General features: G+C 42.0%; 1 protein-coding gene across 1 annotated transcript in view; it reads left to right on the top strand.

Annotated features, from left to right (window-relative positions):
* GALM (galactose mutarotase) overlaps window positions 1–26,920 on the top strand; it is a 63,955-nt gene that overhangs the window by 28,871 nt on the left and 8,164 nt on the right. Inside the window, exon 4 of the mRNA XM_037807304.1 lies at window positions 2,946–3,027. Within this exon, the coding sequence (XP_037663232.1) occupies window positions 2,946–3,027 (82 nt within the window). The remainder of the gene's footprint in view (window positions 1–2,945; window positions 3,028–26,920) is intronic.

The following is a 26,920-nucleotide window of genomic DNA, read 5'->3' as shown; positions in this document are numbered from 1 at the left end:
CCCAGGAGTCATATTCCACGTTGCCAGGGAGATTCACTCCCCTGAGTGTCTGATCCCACGTAGAGGGGAGGGCAGTGATTTCACCTTTCAAGTTGTATTTGCCAAGTTTTCATCAGCCTTGAATGGAAATGGATCCAACGGTAATATTCCATCAGAGTAGATCGTTACAATTTTCCAGGCCAGCAGAGTCATAAAATGAAATTTGTGTCCCTTTAATGAAGGCATGTCTGTGTTGCTTAGTGACCCAATGACCACTAAGACATGTCCCTTTCCTTCTCCTCCCAGGCGTCTTCCTAACATCTCAGTCTCATCAACTCATTTGGCATATGATTTTTAAGTTAAATCATTTCTTCCAGCCCTAATGCTAAAACACAAACAGAAAAAAGAATTTCCTAAGCAGCTTTAGTCCTAATAGTTTTAAAAAACTGGAAAAAACCCAAAAGTCCATCAGCAGGAGAATGGGTAAAGAAATTGTGGTGTATTCACACAACAAAACACTCTTCAACAGTAAAAAAGAACAGATTATTAGCACTTACAATGACATAGATGAATCTCAAAAGCATTATTTTGTGTGAAAGAAGCAAAGCACCAAAGAACATTATGATTCCATTTATGTGAAATTCTAGAACAGGCAAAACTAATGTATAGCAATAGAAATCAGAACAGTGGTTGTCTTTGGTGGAGGCTGGTATTAGCTGGAAGGAGGCTTGAGGGAAATTATGGGGTGATGGCAATGTTGTATATTTTGATTGGGATGTCTACATTTCTCAAGGCTCAGAACTATACTCTGAAAATCTGTCTTTTATTATTTGTAAGTTGAACCTTAATTTAAATATATATTTAATATAAGCAAATGTTTATTTAATTAAAAAGAAAGAAAGAAGGGCAGCATTTGAGGAAACAGTGTGAAGACCTGGATAAATGCTGGGCCAGGAGCCCAGAAAAAGACTTTATCTCCTTGAGACTCCAGCCCCACTCACTGACCATTAGAGAGGCCACAGGAGTTCCTTGTTACTAAAGTTTCTAATGAAATGATAAAATATCAGACTACTATTATGGAATGAGGTTGATCCTAAGAAAGGACACAAAGTCCTATTTGTGCAAAGGAAGGATATGGTTGCTCCAGTTGATCTGGACTTTCCTTTTCTGGGACTCCTCAGCTCTCTACATGGGCCACAGGTGCAGACTTAGTTCCACCAAGGCTTCGTATCCTTTCATGCCCCTGCCTGGGCTGACCAAACATCTCCACATTGAGCTGAACATGTAACAAATAGAGCCAGGGAAATGGCCCCAAGTTCTCTTACCCCATTCTCACTCCTTTCCTTCCCAGAGGCCTCTTTGGTGCCAAAACCACCCCCTGAAGGATAAGAGGGACAGAAGTAGATCGAGTCACATGGGAGGGGGAGCCTGTATTCTATAGCTGTTCTAGGAGGGGTGCAGACCTCTTTCTTCCATCTGCATTTGCCTCCCCAGGTCCAAATAGGAAGTAGGTGGTTAGGGTAGAAAATGTGGGAGGAGGAAAAGCCTGTGCCCTGGCCTGAACCCCACCTTCCCCTACCCCTATCTAGCATGCATCTGCCAGAGAACTTTGAGAGAGTCAAGATTCCACCTGCATTGTTCTTCAGATTTGGAGCCTTTTAGTACTGCAAGGAAATGAATTTCTGTGATGTTTAGACATAGATTCTCGTGGTCTCTAAAATCTTGACTTTTCTAAGGATGACTCCATTTGACTATGTCTTTCTGACTCTAGAATCTGTCTTCAGCTAACCTGCAGCTCTCCGCTTCTCCCTGCTTTCTTCTCTGGAATCTGGCAGAGGCATCAGTTTAGCTCAGTTCAGGGTTTCAACTTTGGCACTGTTGTCATTTTGGACTGGATAATTCTTTGCTATGACATCCTGCCCTGTGCACTGTAGGATGTTTAGTGGTTTAGAAACATCCCCGGGCTCTACCCACTGGATGCCAGTAGAACCCCTCCCCCACCCCCACCAGTTGTGACAATCAAAACATTGCCAAATGTCCCATGGGGAGGGGTGCAAAATGACCCCCAGTTGAGAACCACTAGTGTAGCTTATTCTTGAGTATTCGCTAAGCAAAACCCTTACCCAGGTCTCCTTCCACATCTTCTACAATGAAGCTTTAAAATATACTACTATTAATTATATATATATAAAATCCTTTATATTAGAAACATACATATTTCAAGGCTGTTCCAGTTTGCCAAGAGCACAACATGCCTTCACTGAACTGTTTCTCACTAGAACCCTGGAAAAGGTGGGGGAATCATTAGCCCAATTTTACACCAAAGTAAATTAAAGTCTAAGAGGTTAAGTGACTTCTCTGGGGCTGCCTTCTGACCACTGATCTGCGCTTTTCATACCAGGAGGTCAGGTTGCGTTTTTTCGGAGCTGGCCGATAACCTCTCAAAAGCAGGGACCCCAGTTCTGAGTCATAGGCTTCCGTCACGTGGCAGGGAGTGAGTCCCCCTGGGTGGGAGCTGGGCGAGGTGGTGGCAGATGCCCTGCCTCTAGTGAGCCTGGAGGCAGCACTGCAAATGTGCAGGGTCTGTGTATTACAGGCACTGACCCTAGCTCTTCTGTTTGCCAGAAATGTGGGGTGAATTAATGAAACCAGTAAGCCAAGGTCCAAAAGGTTTTCAGACCACATGATCTCTCTGACTTTTCATCTTTATAATTCCATTTACAAAAGAAAGTTCAGGGTAGGGGGTCATACTTAAAAGCTTGTTCTAAATTTATCAGCTACTATTTTGAGGACCTATCTACTTACATTTAAGTGAACACATTTAATCATTACCATAGATCGAATGGAATTTTTAAAAAATTTTTGTCAGGGCCTGAAAACATTCTGCTAGAGAAGTTATAAAGCAAATACATAAAATAAGACTAAGCAATAAACCCTCTTTTCTCTCTTTGCCTCTTCTCTCCCAGGGTTCTCCGAATATATATGACCATGAAGTCACTATAGAAGCTGATGCTTTTTTGCCTGTGGATGAAACCCTGATTCCTACAGGTTGGCAAATTTAAACTTTTTGTGGGTATGGAAAGCTGGAATATGATTCAAGGAACATTAAAAACTTCATTTACATAAAATTTTCTTTCCAGTTAGCCTGCCAAAGTGTCTATACTTAACCTTAGTGGTCATTTATTTTGGTTAAGTTTGAGTGACCACAGAATTTAACATGCAAGCCAGGACACTTTTGAGTGCAAAAGAGGATGCTGTTAATAATTCAACAAGATCAATAGGCATAAAACTGGGACAGTTCCAAAGAAACTGGGTAGTATAGTCACTCTAACTGAGGCAAAAGGTCTCTGTTAAAATGTAAATCTGTTACTTCTTAACACTTTAGCAAAAATTATTTTACCTAAACATTACCTTACAAACACAGAACACTGATGGAATGCAGTGTAGTTTTTGATAGAAGGAAGGGTAGATGAGTGTAACCTGAGGAGGGTAAATACAGGTAAGTCATCTGTGAGTCACAGTTAAGGGCAGGGGTAGGGAAGGCAGCGTATCAAATGAGAAGGTGAGGGGCTGCCAGAGTCACACTTTGTGTGGTGTGTGTGTGTATGTGAGAGTTCTAGGTTAACTGGATTGATCTGAGATCATTTTGGTTATTACTATTTGGGATCAAAAGAACCTTGGTTTGAACAGGCAGATCCATAGAGATAGAAAGATTGGTGGTTGCCAGGGACTGGGTGAGGAGTAACTGATAAAAGTGTTCTGGAATTAGATAGTAGTGATGGTTGTACAACTCTGGATATACTAAAAACCACTGAATTGTATACTTTAAAAGGGTGAATTTTGAGGTATGTTGATTATATCTCAATGTTGGGGGTTGAAACATGTCCTCCACAAAAGGCATGTTCAGGTACCAATTCCTAGTCCTATGGGTGTGAAGCCGTTTGTAAACAGGACCTTTGAAGGTGTTATTAGTTAAGATTGCCCAAACTGAATGAGGGTGGGCCTTAATCCAATATGGCTAAAGTCCTCATAAGCAAAGGAAACTGGACATAGAAAGACAAGCCACAGGAGAAGCAAGAAGCTAGAAGTCAACAAAACCCAGAAGAGAAAGAAGATGCTGCCATGTGCATTTCCAAGTGACAAAAAAGGCAAGAACCAAGGATCACCATCAGCCAGCCCTGGAAGAAAGCATGGTTTTCAGGAAGAAAGCATCATCTTGCTGATGCCTTGATTTAGGACTTCTTTTAGCCTCAAAACCGTGAGCCCACAAATTCCCATTTTTTAAGCCAACCCATTGTATGTCTTTGTTTTGGCAGCTAGAAAACTAAAACACTCAATTTGAAAACAGAAAGAACCTTGATTCACATTACCTCCAGGATTGAGTGGGGTAGTTCATAGGTACACCCCCATCTGCTTCCTGGAGTCAGAAGGATAATGATAAGGTCGCTGTCAGAGGTACCGTTATTTGTGGCAGCTTATGGAAATTAATTTTAAGTCATTAACCCAAAAGCAGTAAATAAATTGTTCTTATTGAGATTGCATTGAAATCAGAGATCAGGTGAGGATAGGAGGCTTAGTAAAAGAGACTTAAGCATGCAACTAGGTGAATGTATCTTGAGGACAGCATTTTGAGTGAAGTACACCAGAAATGAAAATACAAACATTATAACGCTTCACTAAAATGGACTAACCATAACGTGTAAACTCTGAGAATTGAATCTTAGAGCACAGATTATCAGGGGAACGCTTATTGTAAAGGTCCCTAGATTGTAAGCTCTTACAGAAGTTACATCTGTTCCTGAGTTGTAATGGTTATCTCTAAATTCTGAGATGCTGAGCTCTTTGTGTATAACCTGGTTGGTCTATGTAACGTCGGTTATCTGTGTGACACCTGAAACTCAGAGCTAGACTTCAGCTGCTGTGAATGTCAGTATTACCTCATACAGCAATGTTTAAAAAGCTGAAAAAGAGCTCAGACCTCAACTAGAGATGTGAATGAAGTGGATCTGGTTAGGACTAAGGCAAATCAGGCCAAAGGGTAAAGGACAATATTGACTGTGTTTTAAAACTTCAACTTTTGTGTGAGACCATGGGAAGACATGTTTATTTGGTGCAGGATCTATGTTTTCTGTAGCACACTAAATAATTTAACTTGTACTGTCAGTTTATTCAAACACCATAATTACATGGAACTTTGAATAGGAAGTGAGATCTGGTAGGTTTGTACAGGTTAATATGAAATCCCAATATATCCCAAAGTAATTTGGGCAGAGAATAAAAATGTAGTTGCAGGGCCTCCCTGAGGAACTGGGGAAAATGCAGAAATATTAAACTTCCCTACCTGGGTTAATACTGATATTCTCACAAACATTGAGGACTACCAATTTAGTAGGCCGAGCCCTCGATCTTGGGGCTTGCCCTTGTGAAGCTTGTTACAGCAAAGGAGAGGCTAAGCCTACTTATAATTGTGTCTTGAGAGTCTACCCCAGAGAACCTCTTTGTTGCTCAGATGTGGCCCTTCTCTCTCTCTACGCCCACTCGGCAGGTAAACACACTGCCCTCGCCACTACATGGGACATGACTCCCAGGAGTGTAAATCTCCCTGGCAATGCAGGACATGACTCCTGGGGATGAGCCTGGACCCGGCATCATGGGATTGAGAAAGCCGTCTTGACCGAAAGGGGGAAGCAAAATGAAACAAAATAAAGTTTCAATGGCTGAGAAATTTCAAATGGAGTGGGAAGGTCACTCTAGATGGGTATTTTTATATGCTATATAGATACCATTTTTAGTTTTCAGTGTATTGGACTAGCTAGAAGAAAATACCTGAAACTGTCAAACTGCAACCTTGATTCTTTTTTTTTTTTTAAATTCAGTTTTATTGAAATATATTCACAAACCATACAGTCATCCATGGTATACAATCAACTGTTCACAGTATGATCATATAGTTATGCGTTCATCACCACAATCTATTTCTGAACATTTTCCTTACATCAGAAAGAATCAGAATAAGAATAAAAAATAAAAGTGAAAAGAGAATACCCAAACCATCCCCCCATCCCACCCTATTTGTCATTTAGTTTTTACTCCCATTTTTCTACTGATTTTTTTTCAATTTTTTAACTTTGTTTATCAAAAAATTAAAAACAAACAGGCAAACAACAACCAAAAAAACCCCACAACATTTCAAACAAAGCAATGGATTAAGGAAAACAAATAACCTAAAATAACTACTTTGCTTCCAATATGTTCCTACCATACCCCAAGAAAATTAATAAACCATGTCCAAACAGAGGAGTAAGAAAAACAAATAATCTAAAATAGCTACATTGCTTCCAACATGTTCCTATCATACCCCAAGAAAATGAACAACCCCTAAGAAAACAAAGGAATAAGAGAAAAAAAAAACCTAACATAACTCTATTGCTTCCAACATGATCTTACTATATCCAAGAAAGTTTACAAACCATAATCATTCCTGAGCATTCCCATAACATTGAGATTACCCTCCATAGTTTATCTGTTCTTATTAGATTATCATTCCCCCTCCACTAATTGGTATCTCTAGGTCCCCTACATTCTACAGTATAAAACATTGTACATTTTTCACAGAATTCACATTAGTGGTAACATACAATATCTCTCTTTTTGTGCCTGGCTTATTTTGCTCAGCATTATGTCTTTTTTTTTTTTTTTTTTTTTTTTTAATCTTCATTTTATTGAGATATATTTATATACCACGCAGTCATACAAAACAAATCGTACTTTCGATTGTTCACAGTACCATTACATAGTTGTACATTCATCACCCAAATCAATCCCTGACACCTTCATTAGCACACACACAAGAATAACAAGAATAATACTTAGAGTGAAAAAGAGCAATTGAAGTAAAAAAGAACACTGGGTACCTTTGTCTGTTTGTTTCCTTCCCCTATTTTTCTACTCATCCATCCATAAACTAGACGAAGTGGAGTGTGATCCTTATGGCTTTCCCAATCCCCTTGTCACCCCTCATAAGCTACATTTTTATACAACTGTCTTCGAGATTCATGGGTTCTGGGTTGTAGTTTGATAGTTTCAGGTATCCACCACCAGCTACCCCAATTCTTTAGAACCTAAAAAGAGTTGTCTAAAGTGTGCGTAAGAGTGCCCACCAGAGTGACCTCTCGGCTCCTTTTGGATTCTCTCTGCCACTGAAGCTTATTTCATTTCCTTTCACATCCCCCTTTTGGTCAAGAAGATGTTCTCCGTCCCACGATGCCAGGTCTACATTCCTCCCCGGGAGTCATATTCCACGTTGCCAGGGAGATTCACTCTCCTGGGTGTCTGATCCCACGTAGGGGGGAGGGCAGTGATTTCACCTTTCAAGTTGGCTTAGCTAGAGAGACAGGGCCACATCTGAGCAACAAAGAGGCATTCGGGAGGAGGCTCTTAGGCACAACCATAGGGAGGCCTAGCCTCTCCTTTGCAGCAACCGTCTTCCCAAGGGTAAAACCTGTGGTAGAGGGCTCAACCCATCAAACCACCAGTCCCCTATGTCTGTGGTCATGTTAGCAACCATGGAGGTGGGGTAGGCGAATACCCCTGCAATTCTTGAAGACGATTGTATAACAATGTAGCTTACACTGTGTGACCATATGATTGTGAAAACTTTGTGGCTCCCACTCCCTTTATCCAGCATGTGGACAGATGAGTAGAAGAATGGGGACAAAAATTAAATGAAAAATAAGGTGGGATGAGGGGGGATGGAATGTTTTAGGTGTTCTTTTTTACTTTTACTTTTATTCTTATTTATTTTTATTTTTATTTTGGAGTCAGGAAAATGTTCAAAAATTGTGGCACACAACTATATGATGGTACCAGGAACAACTGATTGTACACTGTGGATGATTGTGTAGTATGTGAATATATCTCAATAAAACTGAATTTTATAAAAAAGAAAATTAAAGTAAACAAAAGTAGGAGATGACAGGAAAGAAGAAGACAAGAAAATCTGGAAAGACATAAACACTCTTGCATCAACTTTTTTTGGGGGGGAGATCTCCTGCCCTTGTACTGTCCCTTGGCCTGCTGAAGTTTCCCATAACGATGCCCTGGCTGTGTCTGATGGTGACCTCTTGGAGCTGTCATCTCACGGCTCCTTTGTCAGAAGCTACGGCCATCCTCTCGGGCCTCTGCTCAGCAGCCCTCTGCAAGCCCTCTCTGCTAAGGCAGCCCAGGTGGAAGATCAAGAAGGCCTTTTCCCTTTTGTTCCCACCTAACACAAGAGTGCTCCTATTTTAGTTGTTACTCCTGCTCCAATAAAGAGCTTAATATTTTAGAAAATGAGAAGTTGAAAACCAAAGCACCATCTTAACCACGACATATTGACTTCACGTCCCCTGTGATGTGCATGAAGGAAGCACACCGCTTGTCTGGTATTCTGATTAGAAAACACATAACCTCAAGCTACTCAGGAGAAAATAGCCCAATCCACTCAACTGAGGGACATTCTACAAAGTAACCCATCAGGACTCTTCGAGAGAAATGTGAAAGTCATGAAGGACAAAGGAAGACTAAAGAACTAGCACAGAGGAGACTCAGGAGACAGGACAACCAAATGCAATGTGGGATCCTGGATTGCATCCCAGACCAGAAAAAAGGTCACTAGTGGGAAAAGTCTGTAGTTTATTGTATTGTACCAACATTAATCTCTTAGTTTTGCTAACTGTACCACGGGGAAGCTCGGTGAAGGGTATACAGAGATGCACTATTTTTGTAACTTTTCTGTAAATCTAAAATTATTCTAAATTTTAAAAATAAAAATTAAAAAAAAGCCAAGGACTCCAAGTGAGATACTTTTTTAAGTTTACTAGAATATATGCCGTATATTAGTTAAGGGCTTTTGTTTTATTTTGGCCCCTTTAACCTAACAGGGTTGTGTTTATAGCTGTTAGTTAAAAATTTTTACATGGACTATTAGCCTGCATACTAAACAGCAACTTCAGTGAAGTAAGAATTAGAAACCCCCATAAGTACAGTGACTACAAATTAATTAGAATAAAAATGAGGAATTGAGATAAATGGATTAAGTTTTTTGGCATCACAGCTTTGGATGTTTTCCTGGTTCCAGGGCTGGGTTTAAAAACTTTAATGTTTGACTTGGTAGCACATGTCATCATTTGATATTTACATAGCTCAATAGATGGGCCTGAGTAAGTTGGCCCATCATGTTCTAGATGCAGAATTATTGTGTTGGGTTGATACATTATTAATGGCAAGAGAAAAATAGTGGCGGCTGCTGTTTTGTGACTGTTAAGGAAGAAAATGAACTAAGTAGCTTACAAGTGGAAGTTATGAAATAAATGCATATTTATTTGTGTATATTTATAAAAATCTTATGCTATACCTGGATCCCCATCTGAGACTCTATAAAGGTTTCACTTCCTAAGTTTATTTTTCAGAAACTTAAATCCTTCAGAGTGCTCTTATGCCAGCTAAGTCCCAAAACCCAGAGGCAATAGCCTCTTCGAGAACATCAACTAGCTGTGTCCCCTTTTCTCATAAAGTTGACACCCCTTTTCAACATGAACAAGTTAGGGTGGTCACTGCCTAGACATCCCAGAAAGTGATTAAACTAGTGGAAGGGTTAGCAACAGACAAGATGGTATTTAACAAAGGATTATGAATACTGAATCTTTATATAATTTTCTTTTTCTTAGTTGCTAGGGTTTTAAACTAGCTAGAAGGAAAGAACTGAAAAGGTGGAACTGTAACCCATAGCATCCTTTGAAATTTGTTCTATAGCTTCTTGTTAAATTGTAATTTGAAAGCTATCACCTTTTTGTATATATGCTATATTTCACAATAAGGAAATAACTGAAACTGTGGTATTATAACTCGTAACAACTTTGGAAATTTCCTATATAACTACTTGTTAAATTATACTTTGAAAGATATTACTTTTTTGTGTATATATTTCACAATAAGGAAATAACTGAAACTGTGGAACTGTATCCTATAATAGTCTTTGAAATTTGCTAACTACTTGTTAAATTGCACATGAAAAGTTATCACTTCTATGTATATATGTTATATTCTACAATAAAAAATGTGATTAAAAAAACCTAATTGGGATCATAAAAAGAAACAGAGATCAATGAACTCATCAAAAAATAATACCACGCTACTATTTATAATCACCTTCTTTTCATAAAAGAAAGTATTTTAATACCACAGAAGTGGAAAGAATTTAATCTTTGAATGAAGGACAATCCTTTACACTGAATTAATTTAGCTTTTTAAAGATATGATACTAGATTATTGGAATGTATCTCAGTTTTCTGGGGACCAGTGAAAATTTCATCATGGATTCATGATTGAGAGCAAACAATTCATCTATAAAGTCCCCTTTTGCTCTCACGTTCTGTGATTCTACAAGGCTCCTTGTTTAACATTTTACTACTGTTTCTACCACCCTTTAAATCCATTAGAACTTTATCATGGAAGTAAATAAGTCTTAATTCTCTTCCACCAATCCATAGGTTAGTCAATCCTAATAGGTTATATCAGTTTGTCCAGTGACACTTGAACAGAAATTGTATATTTTGAGTTTTCTTTCATTTTTCTTCTCTTCCCCTTTCTCAGCAACACGTAAGAAACAAGGTAATTGTATGATTCCTTTGGAACTTCCTCTGTAAATGGGTGGCAGCTGCTACTCTGCACTTCAGTGACCTAAGAATTCATGTGTCTGCCCACTGTCAGCTAAGAATAAAACTCTAGGAGCCCAGATTTCATCTGATTCTTGACACTGACCAAAAACCTCTAAGCAAGTGGATTAATTCTGAGACTGCTCCAAAGGGTCCGCCCATCATTTGGTCAATCTGAAAGGCCTCTCCTGTGCCGCTGGGCCCTCAAGGAGTTGGCAATCCAGTGCAGGAGTCAGCCAGAATTTTATCCATTAGACTGGGGAGTGTCAGGATAGATATAAATGAGGTAATTAGGAGACTCGACACAGAGGGGAAGCACCTGGCTGGGGGGCTCCCAGACAGAAGAGGTGAGAGTTAAATAAAAAAGGGCAAGCAGAAGTTTTCCAGGCAGCAAGGAGAAGAAAGGTGTTCTGGATAGAGGTAAACAAGCCTGGGCAGGAGGGGAGACAAAGAAACTACCCCACTCTCCCATCCCCTTGGGGAGGTGTTGCACTTCTGAAGCATAAGGGACATGTTTTTGGTGGCAGAAGATGGATGGGCCTGGAGAGGTTGGCTGGGACACTGTCTAACTGCACCAGGCTGTGGTGCAGCTGCAAATCCTCAGTTGGCCCTGGATGACCTCAGTCTGGCCAGGAGTTCTAGTGTGATCCACCTGAAAAAGTACCTAAGTAGGGACTGAACCTCAAGGGAGAGGAGACTGCTTCCCTGAGACAAGCTACAAGAGCCTGGTAGGCCAGACACACTCTGTTAAGACTACTGGAAATTGATATGCTCTATCTAGACATTGTGGTTTTGTTGAATTGAGAAAAAGGGAGATATTATCTGTGAGATGAGTTGAAGGTTTGTGATAATAATAGCTCCTATTTCAGAGAATGCTTTATATACAACCCACTCAGCAACCCTATAAAATAGGTTCTGTAAAATTTTCTTTAACAGATGTGGAAATTATAGCACAAGGAGTTTAAGTAATTTCCTGAGGATCACTCAGTTCACAGTGGTGGAAAGCTGGGATTTAAGTTTAGGTAGCCTGTATTAGAATTCAGGCTTTTAACTAGAAGTATACTACTACAGACCTTAAATTGGATTATATGTCAAGAAGGGTTCTTTGGGTAGAGGGGGAGAGGGGACAAAGAAAGAAAAGTAAATTAATTTCTTGACTATATAGGCAAGATCACCATATAATCAGAAATAGTAAGTTTTAAAAAAAATCCCTCATATTGTCAGTCCTTATTTCTTTTGCCATTTTTCAAACAGGTAGCCTCACAGCTTTTCTATTTTCCTACCTGTTCTTCCCTCCTGTTTATCACTACTTTTCTGTGAAGAAAACAGAAGACCAAGCTTGTTCAAATTATATTTTAAAAGAGAAGAAGAAAGAGACCTAAGGGCCTTTCCTATAATTAAAGAGCATGAATTTAAGTATTTGGCCTTGTTAGTCTGACAAGGAAGAGATTGTAGAAAAGGAACAAACCAGCACAGGCAAACTGAGGCTCAGAATGATTCTCCGTGCCTGCTCAGTAAATCTTGGAGGTCACTGCTTGGTTTCAACATAGTACAAATACTTGGTGATTCATCCCTTGTTTTGCTGGTCTTTGGTTTTATCATTTGCAAAATCTTGTTATGATCAAGTTGTGCTGAACATTTATTTATTTATTTATTTTGAGTGTGTTAGTTGGCTACCTTCTCTGTTGAAGATAGGAAAATTACCTTGGAAAGGTTTTCACAAACAAAAGCTTTACCAGTGATGGGGGACACCTCATTTATCTAGTGGGGATGTTGGATAAGGAGTTCATTCTAGACTCTTTTGCTCTCTCCCTGGCTTTCCCTGGGGCCACTGCTATGCAGAGATTGGTAGTAGAAAACTATTTTATTAACAGCCTTGGTCTCCTTGCATAAGAATCACTTTTACTTCTTAAATCAGTTCTTTTACTTATCCTTGTCCTCTTCTTTCCATCCCAAATCCTTGTGTGTGTGTTTGTTTTTTAAATCTTTTATCCTAGGGTCATAAAAATCATTAATCTTACTTGATGCTCTGGAGAGAAAAGTCTCCATTATCATCATTTTACTGGAAAAGAAACCAAGCCCCAAGGACTCTTTAAGAGTTTCAGACAGACTACTAAGCCATGTCTGAAAAAGTGGCTCAAGCAGGAGAAATTGTGGTGTTTGTGGGAAGCTCCAGGCGACACTTTAACCATGAGGCCTTTTACCAGATCGTCCACATTCCTTGAATTCTGGATGGGTTTGTCCCAGACACTTAATCTGACAAATCCCAATCTCTATAGCTTCACTTGGTCAATGTTCTATTGACTTTTAGCTAAATCACACAGGTTTGCTTCTAATTTGTATCTTTCTGTGATACCAATTTATTTTAATAGCCCCTTCCTTGCCTTTTGTGGCAATTAATTTACACTTATATTTGTTTTTCAACTAATTTTGTTTGCCCTTCATAAAAGCTATAACTTGAGCTTTCTGGAGGGAAATGCTGATGTAGATCTAAACTTTGGAGGTGTTTCCATAATGGCTATGATACCGGACAAATGCAGGGTTCTCTACCCAACATTCATGACAGCCAATCCATGACACCTGGATTTTAAAGAGAGAGAGAATTTATTCCTACCTACAAAGCAGGAGAACAGATGGCCTATCTGCCCCAAAATGTCTTGTTTAATCTAAGGAGTTCAGGTTTTTATGGATTCAAGTTAGGGGAGATGGAATTGTTTCCATTACAATATCAAGTATACACAGGGCTGAGACTAGTTGAATTTCAGTAATTTCGGGTATTAACTTTTGGCTATTATACAATATAGAAAGAAAAAAAATCTATATAATGATTCAGTAATCATAATCATTTGTTAATTCTTAATTTCTCATGTTCAGTTACATACTTTCAGCAAATAATTTTTCAGGTGATAGAAAAATCCATCATCATGAGAATGTAGCACAGCAGCTTTAATACTGTGGCTTTGGCATGTGGTAAAAGGAGGATTTTCCCGAGTGGGTGGTTTTTTGTGGGGTGGGGCCAAGGGCTCTTGTCCTCTGTTTTGTTGTTACTGGCTCACTGATCAGGTATTGTCATATAGAAAGGAAAAGGATACCCTGGTATACAGTTACAGGGAACCAAAGCAAACACAATATGATGATATGTCCTCATGTCTTAAACTTGCAGTCCCCATTTAAACTTTTACCCTAAGCAGGGCCCGAAAGAACCTCCTTTGCCTCCCAAGCTCTCTGAGGGCGGGCAGTTATAGTTTCAGAGCTTACTTTCTCTGTAATTCTAGAAAAACAACCCACTGAGGTATATGGCAAGTGTCATGCCTTGAATCTTTAGCGCTGGTGAAGTGGCATCTCCCCCTTAATGAGCCTCTTAGTTTCAGATCTTGGGAGGGTTCTGGCTTTGTGAGGTGTAGACCTCTGGCAGGAAGCCTTTGGCACAGGTTTAACTACTGCCTTTCTTCCTGTTGGCAATTTATTGGGGCATGTAAAATTTCTCCAGCACTCTTAGTCAATAAAACAGCAGAGACAGCAGCCAGTAAGTCGTGACTTCTTCATTTTCCTCCTTTCTCTGCTCTCCTAAATATCAAAAGTCTTTTTCCCAAAGCCCAGTGGAGTTAAGCAAAAGTGGAGGTATCAGAAGCCTTAAAGTGGACTAAGGTAATTTAAAGTCACCCCACCTGATGCAGGAAATTCTTCCTGTCTTGTCAGCCCTGGAGGCTTTCTAACACAGGTAAACAATATCCCTTGTTTGTTGTTAGGTTGGAAGACTTTATCTCCAGTGTCTTTGCTTTCCTTCTGAAAAAAACAAAACAAAAGCTAAATTTTGTGAATAAGTATATAGAATCCATCACTCCTGAAGCCACTCCTCTGGATGAAGTTCCTGGCACCTGGGAGTCAGCAGTGGTGTTTTGAGCAGGTGACCCTTGCTCACAGGTGCCTCTTGCCTGTGCCAGGGCAGCACCAACAGCCTCTTTCTGCAAAGCTGGGAGTTCGTTTTACTGGTAGACCAGACCAGGCGCAAAGTTTGCGGCTAAACTCTCAGGCTGGGTTTGCTTGTTAGCAGTTAGTTAGGTTAGCTTTGACTCTTCAGAGCAATCGCTTTTCGTTACTTAAAAAAGAAAAAAAGAAAAAAATGCAGCCCATAAAGCATTTGCTACCTAGGAGGGAGGCTCATTCTATTATTAGGGCATCTTAAGGTCCTCTTAAGTGTATGTGTTACTGTCAGGGCTGTCCCTTCAGTTTCCCAGAAATGGGACTCCCAGAAGTCATTTACCAGAACGGACAGGTATATAAAACTGAGGTCCAGAGATAAAGAGCACTGCAGGCCTCATCCCTGGGCTTGGAGATCTGAGTCTAGTGCCCTGTTCTGTGGCATCCTGTCCCTGGGGCCCTGCTCAGAGACTAAGCCAGCTAAATGTGAACGGGTGAGAAAATGCAATCCTTTGCTTTCTCCAGGGATTAATTCATTCCCAGGGTTGTAAATAGTGCATTTCACCCTTACCTTACAGAACTGTGAGACTAGGAGGTGATCTGGGCAACCTGTAATTAATCGCCCAGCAAGATGGTATGTACTAAGGATATACTTTACAGGCATTTACAGCATTTAGCTTTTGTTTTTTTTCTTTTAATTTTGCTGATCTTTATTTATACTCATAGATAAGAAATTTAAAAAGCTAAGATGAATTGTTTGACTAGGTCTTTTGCCTCTTGAAGTAGTATTAGTAAAATCTCATCTTATTTTCCTTGATAAAAGGTACCTTTTATTTTTATAAAACTTGACCCAATCCACTCTGTTCCCCAGCACATCTGGGTTCACTTCCAGTGCTTGCTGTTTTTGAAAGTTTTTGAAATCTCATTCTAAAATTACATGACAGCAACCCATTATGACAAAATTAGAATTCTGGTAGGAACAGCTTACCACAAGATGTGGGGAGAGACCCAGCTAGACCTTTGTACTTTATTTTAACCTCTCTGCATTTAACCTTCAGCTCAGTTGATGGTATAATTACTCCCCTAGGGCAGGCCTGTGTCTCTGCCCTGGAGAAATAAACCCAAAACTGATCTCTTGGTTCAAAGATGCTGCAAATGAAGATTGTTTTGATCTTCAGATATTAGCGTTTGGGTTTTAATCTTCCTGGAGCTCCTTACAGAAGATGCCTTTAGACTTGTAATTCTAAAATATTGGACATAAATATTAGTTCCAACCAACCATCGATATACTTCCTCTTTCCTCCTACCCCCAATCCCCTCCACATCGCTAGTCATCAGGTCCTGCTGATTTTTAACAACTAGCATTTCTCAAATCTATATTTATATTATATGTATTATTAATTATGTCTCCATCTCTATTGTCACTGTTGGGTTTAGTCTGTCTTTTGTCTAGATCAGTACCTGGCTTGTATTATGAGCTGGAATGAATGAATAAATGAATGAATCCAGACAATAGCTCCATAACTGGAAAAAAATAAAATGTTTTTCTTAAGATCTATCGTCCTTCTGGCTACCAACATCACCTATCTAAAATGCAAATCTTACTTTGATACTCTCCAGCTTAAAAAAAACCTTTTAGATGGCTCCCAGGTCAGACACCAGCTGCCTCTGGGCCCATCCCCCTCTGTGCCCCACTTGTCCTGTTGCTTACATATACTGTTTCCCACCTACAGGGACTTCCAACACCCCCTTTTTTGCTGCACAAGCCCCTACTCTTCCTTCAAGACTCATATTTTCTCCTCAAAAACCCTTCCCCAGCTTACTGGAAACACCACATGCTCTGTGGCTTGGGGGTTTCTGTAATGACAGAAGCTATTTAGTGTTTCTCACTGCCTAGGCTCCCTTATCTGCCCCTCCACAAATCTCCCTCAGCAGCTCTATTAAGATTTAGTTACAGATCCAAAGTAGGGAACTGGAAGGGAGCTTCAGGCTTGGTCTTGAGTTGAAGCTGGAAAACCCATCTATACTAAACGCAAAAATGAAACCCAGTAACCGCCAATCAGTAGGATTGCCACAGCTACTCCTTACCCCACAGCTCATTTCTCTCCACTCTTCCCCCTTGTTTACTTTTGTTTTAAACATAGTATAGTAAAGCAATAGTGTGATGATGTGGGAGTCAGAAAACCTGAATGTAAGTGTTAGTTCTGCTATCCACCAGCTTATGCCCTCAGGTCAGCCATGTAAATTCTGGGCTTTATAGACATTATCTGTAAATTCTGGTTAGATGAGGGTTGCATTGGGTGAACTCTGAGGTCCTGTCCACTTCTGATGCTCTGATTCAAATCCCATGCTGAAGTTCTAAGCAAGATATTCTGAACCAGGGCCATTGAAAGTCTTGGAAGATGATGAAAGAACTTCAAGGGATTCATGAGCCTCCAGAATTCTATGTAAAACCTTGTGTGAGCTGGTTTCACCACTTTGGTCCTGCAGAGTTTTCTGGTCTCTTCTTCTCTCTAGGGAATGAGAGGTCTTTGGTTGCCTTACTATGTATTATTACACAGGAAGACAATTATCATTTTTGATAATAGTAATATAGTAATAGTGCATTTTCCTTTTTGTAGTCTTCAGGGTGGTTCCCCCCCACCCCCCAATTCGTCACCATTAAATTTCCTGAAGGGAACTAGAAGGCTAGCTAGAGAAGGAAGATGGCACACCAAGAAGAAAAGCAACTTCCCCAGCAGGAAACCACCTATGGGAGCAACAACAATGCAGGGTGCTGGTTGGATGGCCAGCGTCTCTGTTTCTGCTTGATCAGAGGGATGAAAATGGCTTCAGGTACCACTAGCTCTTGGTCTAGTCAGGATCCTAGACCTGGGTATCAGTATGTGGAGGGTAGGCACAGGCAGGTGCACTGGCAGCCGTGCTATAAGCGGGAAGCCAGAGCTCTGAGTTCTGGTCACCACACTGCCCTCAGCCCCTCCAGCTCCAAGTCTAGACCCCAGGTTCCTTCATTTCCCATTCTCCCTTGCCAGGTTATATCGAGTACTTACTTACTCAGTACCGGGCACCCTGCCTACAGGGAGAACAGACAGTCTTGAACACAGCACAGGTCCTCAAAGGAAAGGCTACAGTTGAGAAAGTACTTGGATAACACTGCAAAAATGTAACTTGTGACACTGGATCTCCTGGAATGCTATTTGGCCCTAGAACTTTATTCTATGACAGCTCCCTCCTAGCCAGTGTTTAAGGAGGGTGAGTACAGAAACTCCAAGGACCTTCTGTTAGCGGTGATACTCTCTAAGGGGGCGATTACTGAATCCCTCTTTTAAAGTGGTGTGAGGACAGGGGTAGGAGGCTCCAGAACAAGAACAACTCCCGACGCTGCTCATGCTCTTGGCCAGAAAACACCCCTGCTCTGAGATGTACAGGGTGAGCCAGCATGGTGGAAATTTGGGCAGGAGGAAAGCTGCCAGATTAGCACTTGGCTGGGCAGTGTGTAATCCCTGTGAAAATGGCAGACTAATATCAAGTAAATTTGTCTTCAGAAGGGGAGTTACTGGCTAAAGCTCTGGCCACCAACTTTGGAGATCTGATGGTTTCATCTTCTTCTCTCCCTGCTCCCTGGGGCTGGATGGGGGCTGGTTTAGTTCTCCCCTGGTTTAGTTGATACAGTCTGTGACATCACCCCATACTGAAGGGGCTGAGAGGGTAAGTGTGGGCTTTGAACCATGGGCCTGAGGCTGGCTCCGGTGAAGTCCCTGAGCGGGCTTGTAATTGGAATGGAGCTGATTGCTCCATGCCGCCTGAGGCACTGGCCACAGAAAGATGAGAAGATGAGTACTGTCTGCCCTTGAGCAGCTTACCAGGAGTGGGAGAATCTAATGTGGCCAGGGCAATGGCAGAGATAAAGCCCAGGAGGTTGAGCATGCTCTAAGGCTAGGGTAGAAGGGGGAGATCACGCTGAGCTGCAAGAAGCTGCTGGTTGTCTCTGAGGGTCTAGCAATAAGGAGAGTGACAGTATTGAAACACAGAATGAGGGCGTGGGGCGGGGTGAAGTGAGCGAGGTAGGCACCTAGGGTGCAAAATTAAAGCGGCGCTCACTCACAACTGTGTATGTGCAGGATCGACGCCTGTGAGGGTCCCCTGAAATCTAGGTGCCTAGCTTGCCTCACCCTAGTCCCAGCCTAGTCCCAGCCCTGCAGTTGTGGTGGGTCTTCAGTGCCATGCTGATGAACCAGGATTTCATCCTTAGACCATAGAGGTCTTTGTAGAGTTTTAAGCCAGGGGAATGACCAGGCAAGGATGGCATTTTAGAAATAGCACCCCAGCAACCATTGGGGTGGAGGCAGAGACTAGCTGAGAGGCTATTTTAATAGTTCAAGTAAGAGATGAGGAGAACCTAAACTAGGGATCAGGTGGAAGAAATGTAGTTTTATAATATTTAAGAGGTAAAAATCAGGAGACTTAAATTAAACGTCTGTGAACGAGGAAGCAGGAAGGCTCTACGATGAGTCCTAGGTTTGTAAAGCAGCTTCTGGACAGTAGAAATGGATATATGAGTAGTGAATATAGAAGGAGGAGGAGCTGTCGTGCTGGTGAGAGTGAGGGGTAACTGGAGGTGGGGGGATTGGTGGGCTGGATCTGGTCTCAGAAATATTTGAGGTCCAAGTGCCTGTGGGACATCTAGGGGGATAGAGTAGCAGTTGGGTAGGGTATGGTGTTAGGAGAGAAGAAGGGCTGGAGATATCAATCTGTATGTGCTCTGTAGATTAAGCCAGGTGATCCCTAGGGAGGAAATGTAGATTGAGAATGGCAGTGGCCTGAACCCAGGAGAACCTAGAAAACAACCACCAATATTTAAGGTGCAAAAAATGCTCACATGAAAAATGCCAAGGGAAATGGTCAGAGGTAGAAGACAAAGGAGAGAGAGGTGTCTGGGATGTCTTGGGAGTGACCAACAGTGTCAACACTCCAGAGAGTTCACATCAGAGGAGACCATGGAGAAGGGCATGGGCTGTAGCAGTCGTTCCTGTTGACCCCACTTAATGGAGTGGTGAGGGCAGAAGCCAGATTGTGATAGGCTAAGGTGGGACAGAAAGTGAGCAGAGAGAGTCAGGGAGGGAGGCCAGTGAGTGCTTCCCAACTGAGGCAGGTTTCTTGAATACAGATTCCTGGGCCCCACCCCAGAAAGTCTGACCCATTTGCTTAGCACGGGGCCAGGGAATTTGTGCATCCTGAAAGCTGTACAAATGAACTGAAATGGAAGCCACTGGTGTTGATTCCACTTTTAAAAAGCTGTTAAAGGAAGGAGAGAGGGTGCCTCCATGAGGTGAGCATGCAGGGTCCAGGGAGAGGTTTGTTCAGGAGAGAGGAGCTGAATTAGGACAAGTAAAATATCTGCCAAAGGGTTCTGGGAATCCAGGTGAGGACTGAGACCATGAATTTGTGGTGGCCTCAGTTGGTGGAGGTTTGTTTCTTCCAGTGCTGGTGTGGGTTCTCTCGTTTCCTCAGCTGCAAGGAGTCAGGAGCAGAAAAGGCAGATTGTGGGATGATTCAAAGTTGGGGTTTCATCAGGTAGGAGGGACAGAAGGGCAGGGTGTGAGGCAGATCAATAAGGAGGTCACTAATCAAGTGGCTCAGGACACTGACAGTGGACTCCAGTGTTAACTTTTCTTGCAGTTTAGGATCTCACAGCTTTACTGAGCAACCCACAAATCTTGGGCAGCATCCCATCCCATCGAGAAAGTACAAGGGAGCCCCATGAGGGAGCTTATATAGGGCAAACGTGGAGCAAGTGAGGCAATGTTCTGATTGGCTGACATTAAGTTACCATTTTACATAGGAAGGTCTTAGAGTGGGGAGCAGGTATACATAGATCAGTATGGTATGTACATTCTGATAAACTATCTCTATTGGACCTAAACTGCTTTATCACCAGGTACTTATCTGCAACCCTGTAGGTTGTCTTCCATTTTCTTGGAAAGCCCGTGCAGGTCAATTGTTTTTGTCTTCTGGAAAATCCCTTCTCAGAAAGGGGTCCCTCCCAGCGACACCGGATGCAGGCAGCCATATTACTTAGCTTAACACCAGCTAGCTAGTAACAGCATGAGTGGCATAAAGGATGCAATGGCAGGGCCAGAGGCCTGGAGGTCTGAGGAGGAGAGCAGGTCTAGCAGGAAGGCTGGGCAGGAGAGCAGGAAGGATAGGGGGCTGCAGAGAGTGGGTCACTGAAAGGCAAAGTTTCTACTGGATACAAATCCCTAGATGCTATCCTGATGGTCTAAGGTGGAAAAATTCTCTGCCATGAAAATGCCTCCTGTGGGCCTAACTGTGAACTGTAAAATTGCCTTAACACCTGAAAACAACTTGCAGCTCAGTTTAGCATTTTATGCTTCAGGTGCCATGTAATATCCAGAAGCGGATGTCCTCCCCTGTTGCAAGTCAAAGTAAAATCAGAAAATGCTCAGTGGAAAGAAAAAAAAAACAAAAAAACAGCAGTAGAATAAAGCCACAAACCTAAGCATCGGCAGAGGAAAGGGAAAAAACCTCAGCGTAGACAAGCTTTGGGGCTGTGTGATCTGCGAAAATGTATAGAAATGTTACCTTAAAAAAATCGCAAGGTGCTTCACTTGCCAACCACAGGAATGAAGTCAAAATTCCCACCGAGGGTGTTACTTTTAATTATCATTCTCTTTATGTTGTTTCCTAAAATAGTAACAGGCATTCCAGAGATGATTAACCGAGATGGTTTAATTAGGTGTCAGATGAGTACCTGTGCCCACGAGCCCTATTATCCCCTGCTTCCTTATGCAAATTTGACTGTTCTGAACCTGACAAGATAAAGAAACAGACAGGCATAATTGGGGCAGCAGGGCTGGAAGCACAGCTGGGCCATCCCCTTGGAGACCAGACTTCAGCGCCAAGCCTGCTCTCCCTGTGGCCATGGCCTTCCTCCTGGCTTTCTTTTCTGAGATGAATGCATCGGTGCTTGGGAGCCTGGGTCTCCCTTAGAGGATCTCCAGAGCTGTGCTTTCAGCTGTACTGTGTGCACGAATCACCTGGGGAATGTGTTAAAATGCAGATTCTGACTCATTGGTAGATCTGGGGAGGAGTCTAGTCCCCGAGTGATCCCATGCTGACATCCCTCCACCCTGGCAATAAAAATGGCTGCAAAAGCTCCTACCAGCCCTGAGTGATAGTGGTCTTTGTTGCTTTTTCCCTTTTGTAGCCCCTGTTTTTTTCCCTTTTGCTTCCATCCCCAACTACCTCAGTCCTCCCTTCTGCACTGTACGCTCAGACTCTGGGCCTCTCTCATCAAAAGCCATTCTCTCTAGGTCATTCTGCAAAGGACTGCTCCCAGCCAGTAGCCCACCTAGAAAAGACAAGCTAAAATTTTTACTAAAAAAAAAAAAGAAGAAGAAGAGAAACACCCAAGATATCAGTGTGTCTCCGAAGGGAAAAACCTACTTCGTTATTTTTGTCATATGGGCCCCGTGGGCTCATGGTCCTGAAATGTCAGTGGTTGGAAGGTCTTTATCCCCTCCAACCACCACCCACCTGTCCAGTATTTGAACCCCAGCACCGTGAGCTCCACCAACACTCAGATATCTCTGGGACAGGGTACTCACCATCTCTAGAGACAGTCCCTCTATGTGACTTGTATTGAACTTACTGCCAGCCTACATTCTTAAAATCATTTTCACACATGCAGTGGCTCAGCTACATCTCTCCCTAGTTGGTAATCATAATAATAATTATACTTAACACTTATGAGAGCTAGTACAACGTGACTGTTAAGAACACAGGCTCTGGAACCAGGCTGGCTCGGTGTGAAGCACTGTACTATGTGTTAAGCTATTTTCATCATCATTGTGTCATCATGGTGGGCTATGCACTATGCTAAGCACTTTGCCTGTATTAACTTATTTAATCCTCCTAACCACCCCATAGGGAGGGACTATTACTATCCAAATTTTACCAGTGAGGAAACTGGGACATCAAAAGATTATGTTTTGTGCCCAGGGTTCCAGTTACAATCCAAGCCCAGGCAGGTTGTTTTTATTGGACATAAATACAGGGCCATATCTGTTTCTGTTATTCATAAATTCATCTTGCAATCAGTGCTTTACCCCCACTTTCCAATGTCTTTTGGATTCTGGGTTCTGTCATCCCGAATGGATGTGCCTCCTGGCTTCACGCTGTCTGTCATCCTTTGAGAAGAAGACCTTCTTTATCTTCATCCAGATCACCCACAAGGCCAGACACCACTTGGCAACTCCCTATGTCTCCCGAAGCTCCCTGGGCTACCAGCCTGGTTGCCCTGCCAGAGAAGCCCTTGAGGGTGGCCAGGCATCATGTGCATTTGAACATATTTGTATTTGGCTCCTGGTAAGCATGCTTCCTCCTCCCTTTCAGGTCTTCATTCCAGAATTCTCCCCAGGACAGCAGCACCTGTACTTGTAGTTTGTAAAGTCAACCCTCTGGGCAGGGCCAGATGCAAGGAACAAGTAGAAGGCAGGGCCTGCAGAACACACATCCTGGAGAGGGCAAGGAACAATCCTGCAGATAGATCGAGGAGGCCTGCCCTGGAGTTTGGGGCTCCCTGCCTCCGACTCCAGCAGCACAAACACAAGCCTTCTATGTTCTAGTTAAAGCACAGGAGGCTGATGTTGAGCATCGTTTCAAGTGCCTGTTGGCCATTTGTATATCTCCTTGGGGAAAATGAGTATTCAGGTTACAGGGCTGGTTTTGACACAGTATCATCAGGAAAACACAATGGTTAAGAGTATGAGCTCAACCCCACTTGCTTAGGTTTAATCCTGGTCCATCACTTACTAGCGCTGTGATCTTGGTCCTCTGAGGGCCTCGTGTGTAAAGTGAAGATAATAATCAGCCCTACCTTCAAGGGTTGGTTGTAAAGATTAAATGAGTTTGTAAAGATTAAATGAGGAATACATGCAAAGTGCATAGAACAGTCGCTGGCATTTAAGTAAAAGTTTGTATGAGCTGCTAGTATTACTATCAACATTGCCATCATCGTTGCCACCATATACTGAGGGTTTAATTTGAGTACCAGACAATAGAGTAACTCATGGAACTACCCTATAAAATAGATGTTTTCCCTATGCTCACATAGTTTCCCTATGTAAAGAAACTCATATTGGGAGAGGTCAATAATCTGCACAGAGTTAAACAGGTAAGGAACTGGTGGTCAAGATTTGGAATCAATGTTGTCTAACTCCAAGGCCTATTCTGCTACTGCCATCACAACCATCCATAATGGCTATATTCCTGATTCTATGGGCAGGGTGGGAAGCTGAGCACTGTACATGCCTTACCTCCTTTAATCTTCACAATAATCCTATGAGGTAGATATTCTTGTTACCCCCATTTTACAGATGAGGAAACCAAGGCTCAGAGAAGTTAAGCAACCTCCACAAGTTTTTATAGCAAGAAATCCAGGATTTAAATGCAAGCCTGCTTGACTCTAAAATCTGTTCTACTGTCTATTGAGCTTGATTGCCAAACAGATGAGCAGGATACTCCTGTGAAGTAATTGGTGATCTTGACTCCTGATACCCACCGCAACCCAGGAGGACACAGTTTGCCTAATCAGTCCCGTTTTCTGAGCTATCATCAGGAGCAATTTCCGCTTTCTCTGATGCTTCATTTTCCTGCGATTTCAGAAAGTTGTTGATTTGCTCAGATTAAGACATGCTTCTGTGCCTTTCACATGTTAGTTTTTTTTACATGCTGCAAGAATGAGGAGCATGACATGTTATGCAAAGCTTTTGCCACATTGCTGTAGGAGGAATCTGCCAGGAGCCTCCCAGATGGGATTCTTAACCAGGAATGCGTGGCTGGGCTTCAGGGTTCTGGGAGCATTCTATATATGTGTGTGCCCACAGCATTTACAAAATTCTCAAAGGAATCCATGACTCAAAAATAGTTTAAAAACCATTGTTCTTGATTTTAAAATCACTGAGAGGAAGCTTAAAACAAAACAAAACAAAATAAAAACCCTGAAGTCTTCTTTAAACAGAATGGCAATGCTCTCTGGAGGCAGGAATGCACCTTCCTGTTGCATTAATGATTTATGCTATAAGGCATGTTGGAGTGTGTGTGTGTGTGTGTGTGTGTGTAAAGAGACAGAGAGCACGTGCTATGTGCCTAGTACATGTCTGGAGAGGATAGGACCTTCCTCATATCATTCTCTCAATTAAACTTTAAGATGTCTATATTAGATAGATACCAATATTAGCCCCATTTTATAAATTGGGAAACAGAATCTTACAGAGGCATAGAAACTTACCCAAGTCGGTTATTAAGTCTGTCTAAATCCTAGGGTTTCTTACATAGATTTGCAAATCAAAGTACAGGACAAATGATAGAAAACAATTTTCAAATAACATACTTAACTTTTTTTTAAAGACTTCTTTTTTCAAAAGAGAAAAAATATTGAGAAAATTTCTTTCTGGAAAATGTATGCCATATTTTCTTTCTTTTCTGTTTCCTCTCTTAAAATAATTTTTGTTATATGAACAGGCTTACTTGCCTGTGCTGAGGAATGTCTGACAAGACTATGGTTTTCTTCCTGCACGAGTGTGATTGGGATGTGAGGCTGAGAGGATGAGATAGAAAGGGGATCTGCCAGGAAGAAAAGGGATAAAAATGAGTGAATGTGGGGATTCAACTGCTCACGCAGTGACCAGCTCTTCATCTTCTCAGAGTCGTGCGCTCATTCTGGTTCACTGCCACTCCAATACCATTTATCATAATTCTTGATTATTTCATTATCTATGTAGATGATTCCCTGACCTCTCAGCTTCTTGGCATCTTCTCTTCCAAAGATCTTGTCTTCCACCCTTCTCAGCTATTCACTTCTATGGTCATAATTGTTATACCCTTGACCTGGTCATTACCTCTGATTGCAACCTTCCATGATCACAATTTAAGATGTCTCAATCCCTGACTGCCACCTCCTATCTTCTTGAACCAATAATTTGTTGGTACCACAAGAACCAATAGTCCATTGATCCTACCACCCTTTTGCTTCACCTCACCACCTCATGACCTCACTTCCCTTCCTCCCCACCCCACTTGGATCCAAGTCCATAATTAGAATCATCCCTTTACAAATGCTCTCACTTCCCTTGCCCTCTCCCCCCTCCCCCCCGCCCCCGTCTTTGTCTTCTCCTAACCCTGGTCTTGCTACTACTACTCTAAATTCATAACCACAAACCTCAAGTGAGTCCTTACTGCTGCCTGGCAGTCAGATTTTCCCTGAAACCAGGAAGCAGAAATGCCACCTTGGTCCACTCTTCTGCCCCAGAGCTGTAACCCCACATCTTTGGGGGTTAGATGCCCCCTGCAACTACCTGCCAGACATCACTGCTAAGACCTGAATGAACTCTCAGCCAACCTTTAGGAAAATAAGAAATCTTTTTCAGAAAACAGCTTCTCTCTGTGGACACCCCACCTTTCTGGTGGCTTCCAAACCAAAGTCTGATGATGTGATACCCTCTCTGCGGGCACCCTTCCCATTTCCGCTTCATTTCCTGTACACTCAGCACTGCTGAGAGAGCTATTTTTACATCTCCTGTTCTCCACTAAAGCACAGACTCACATATGCAGGTAAACCAAAGTTAAAAGAACTTCACGTTCGTTTTTCAGATTCTTAGTGAGAAAAATCAAGAGCAACTGGGAGGGCTGGGGGTAGAAGGGACTGTAACCAAGTCATTCACTCCAGGGTGAGGTGGAAAGTGGAGCCTGGGGGTTTTGACACTCTGGAGATGTGTCATCTCGGGCAAGTCCCTTTAGCTGTCTGGGTTTTCAATCAAGTAAAGGGCTCTGCTTCATAACCTAGAGGATACAAAGATAAATAGGACACAATTCCTGTCTGCTAGGAGCTCACGTTCCTGATAGACAAATAGCTGAAAATAATCCTTTAGTTATGCTATCATGTGATGAATGTTTTGGGGAAAGTTTGTTCAAAGTGGAAGGGAACAAAGTAGAAAAAGGGATTAGTTCTGGCTGTGGAGGTTCGAATCCTTCACACAGAGGAAACGGCATTAGAATGTATTCCTAAATGATCAATTGGACTTTGCTGGAGGGTGCTGGAGGTAGGGGGCACAGAAAGGATATTCCAATGTGAGATGGGACCCAAACGTGGTGAATCTGGGGGACTAATAGCTAGATTTCCACCTGCCTGATTATTAAGTGCATGAAGGAGTATATCAGGGCAGGAGACTTGAAAAGGTAGATTGGAACCTTCTCTCCTTTCTTCTTTTCATTTAGCAAAATCTCATTTTAGAATTATCCCAAGT

Source organism: Choloepus didactylus, chromosome 17, assembly GCF_015220235.1.
Source record: "Choloepus didactylus isolate mChoDid1 chromosome 17, mChoDid1.pri, whole genome shotgun sequence".
In the NCBI taxonomy this organism is placed as follows: Eukaryota; Metazoa; Chordata; class Mammalia; order Pilosa; family Megalonychidae; genus Choloepus; species Choloepus didactylus.
The sequence above is the reverse complement of the archived record's forward strand: the minus strand, read 5'-3'. Positions and strand labels throughout refer to the sequence as shown.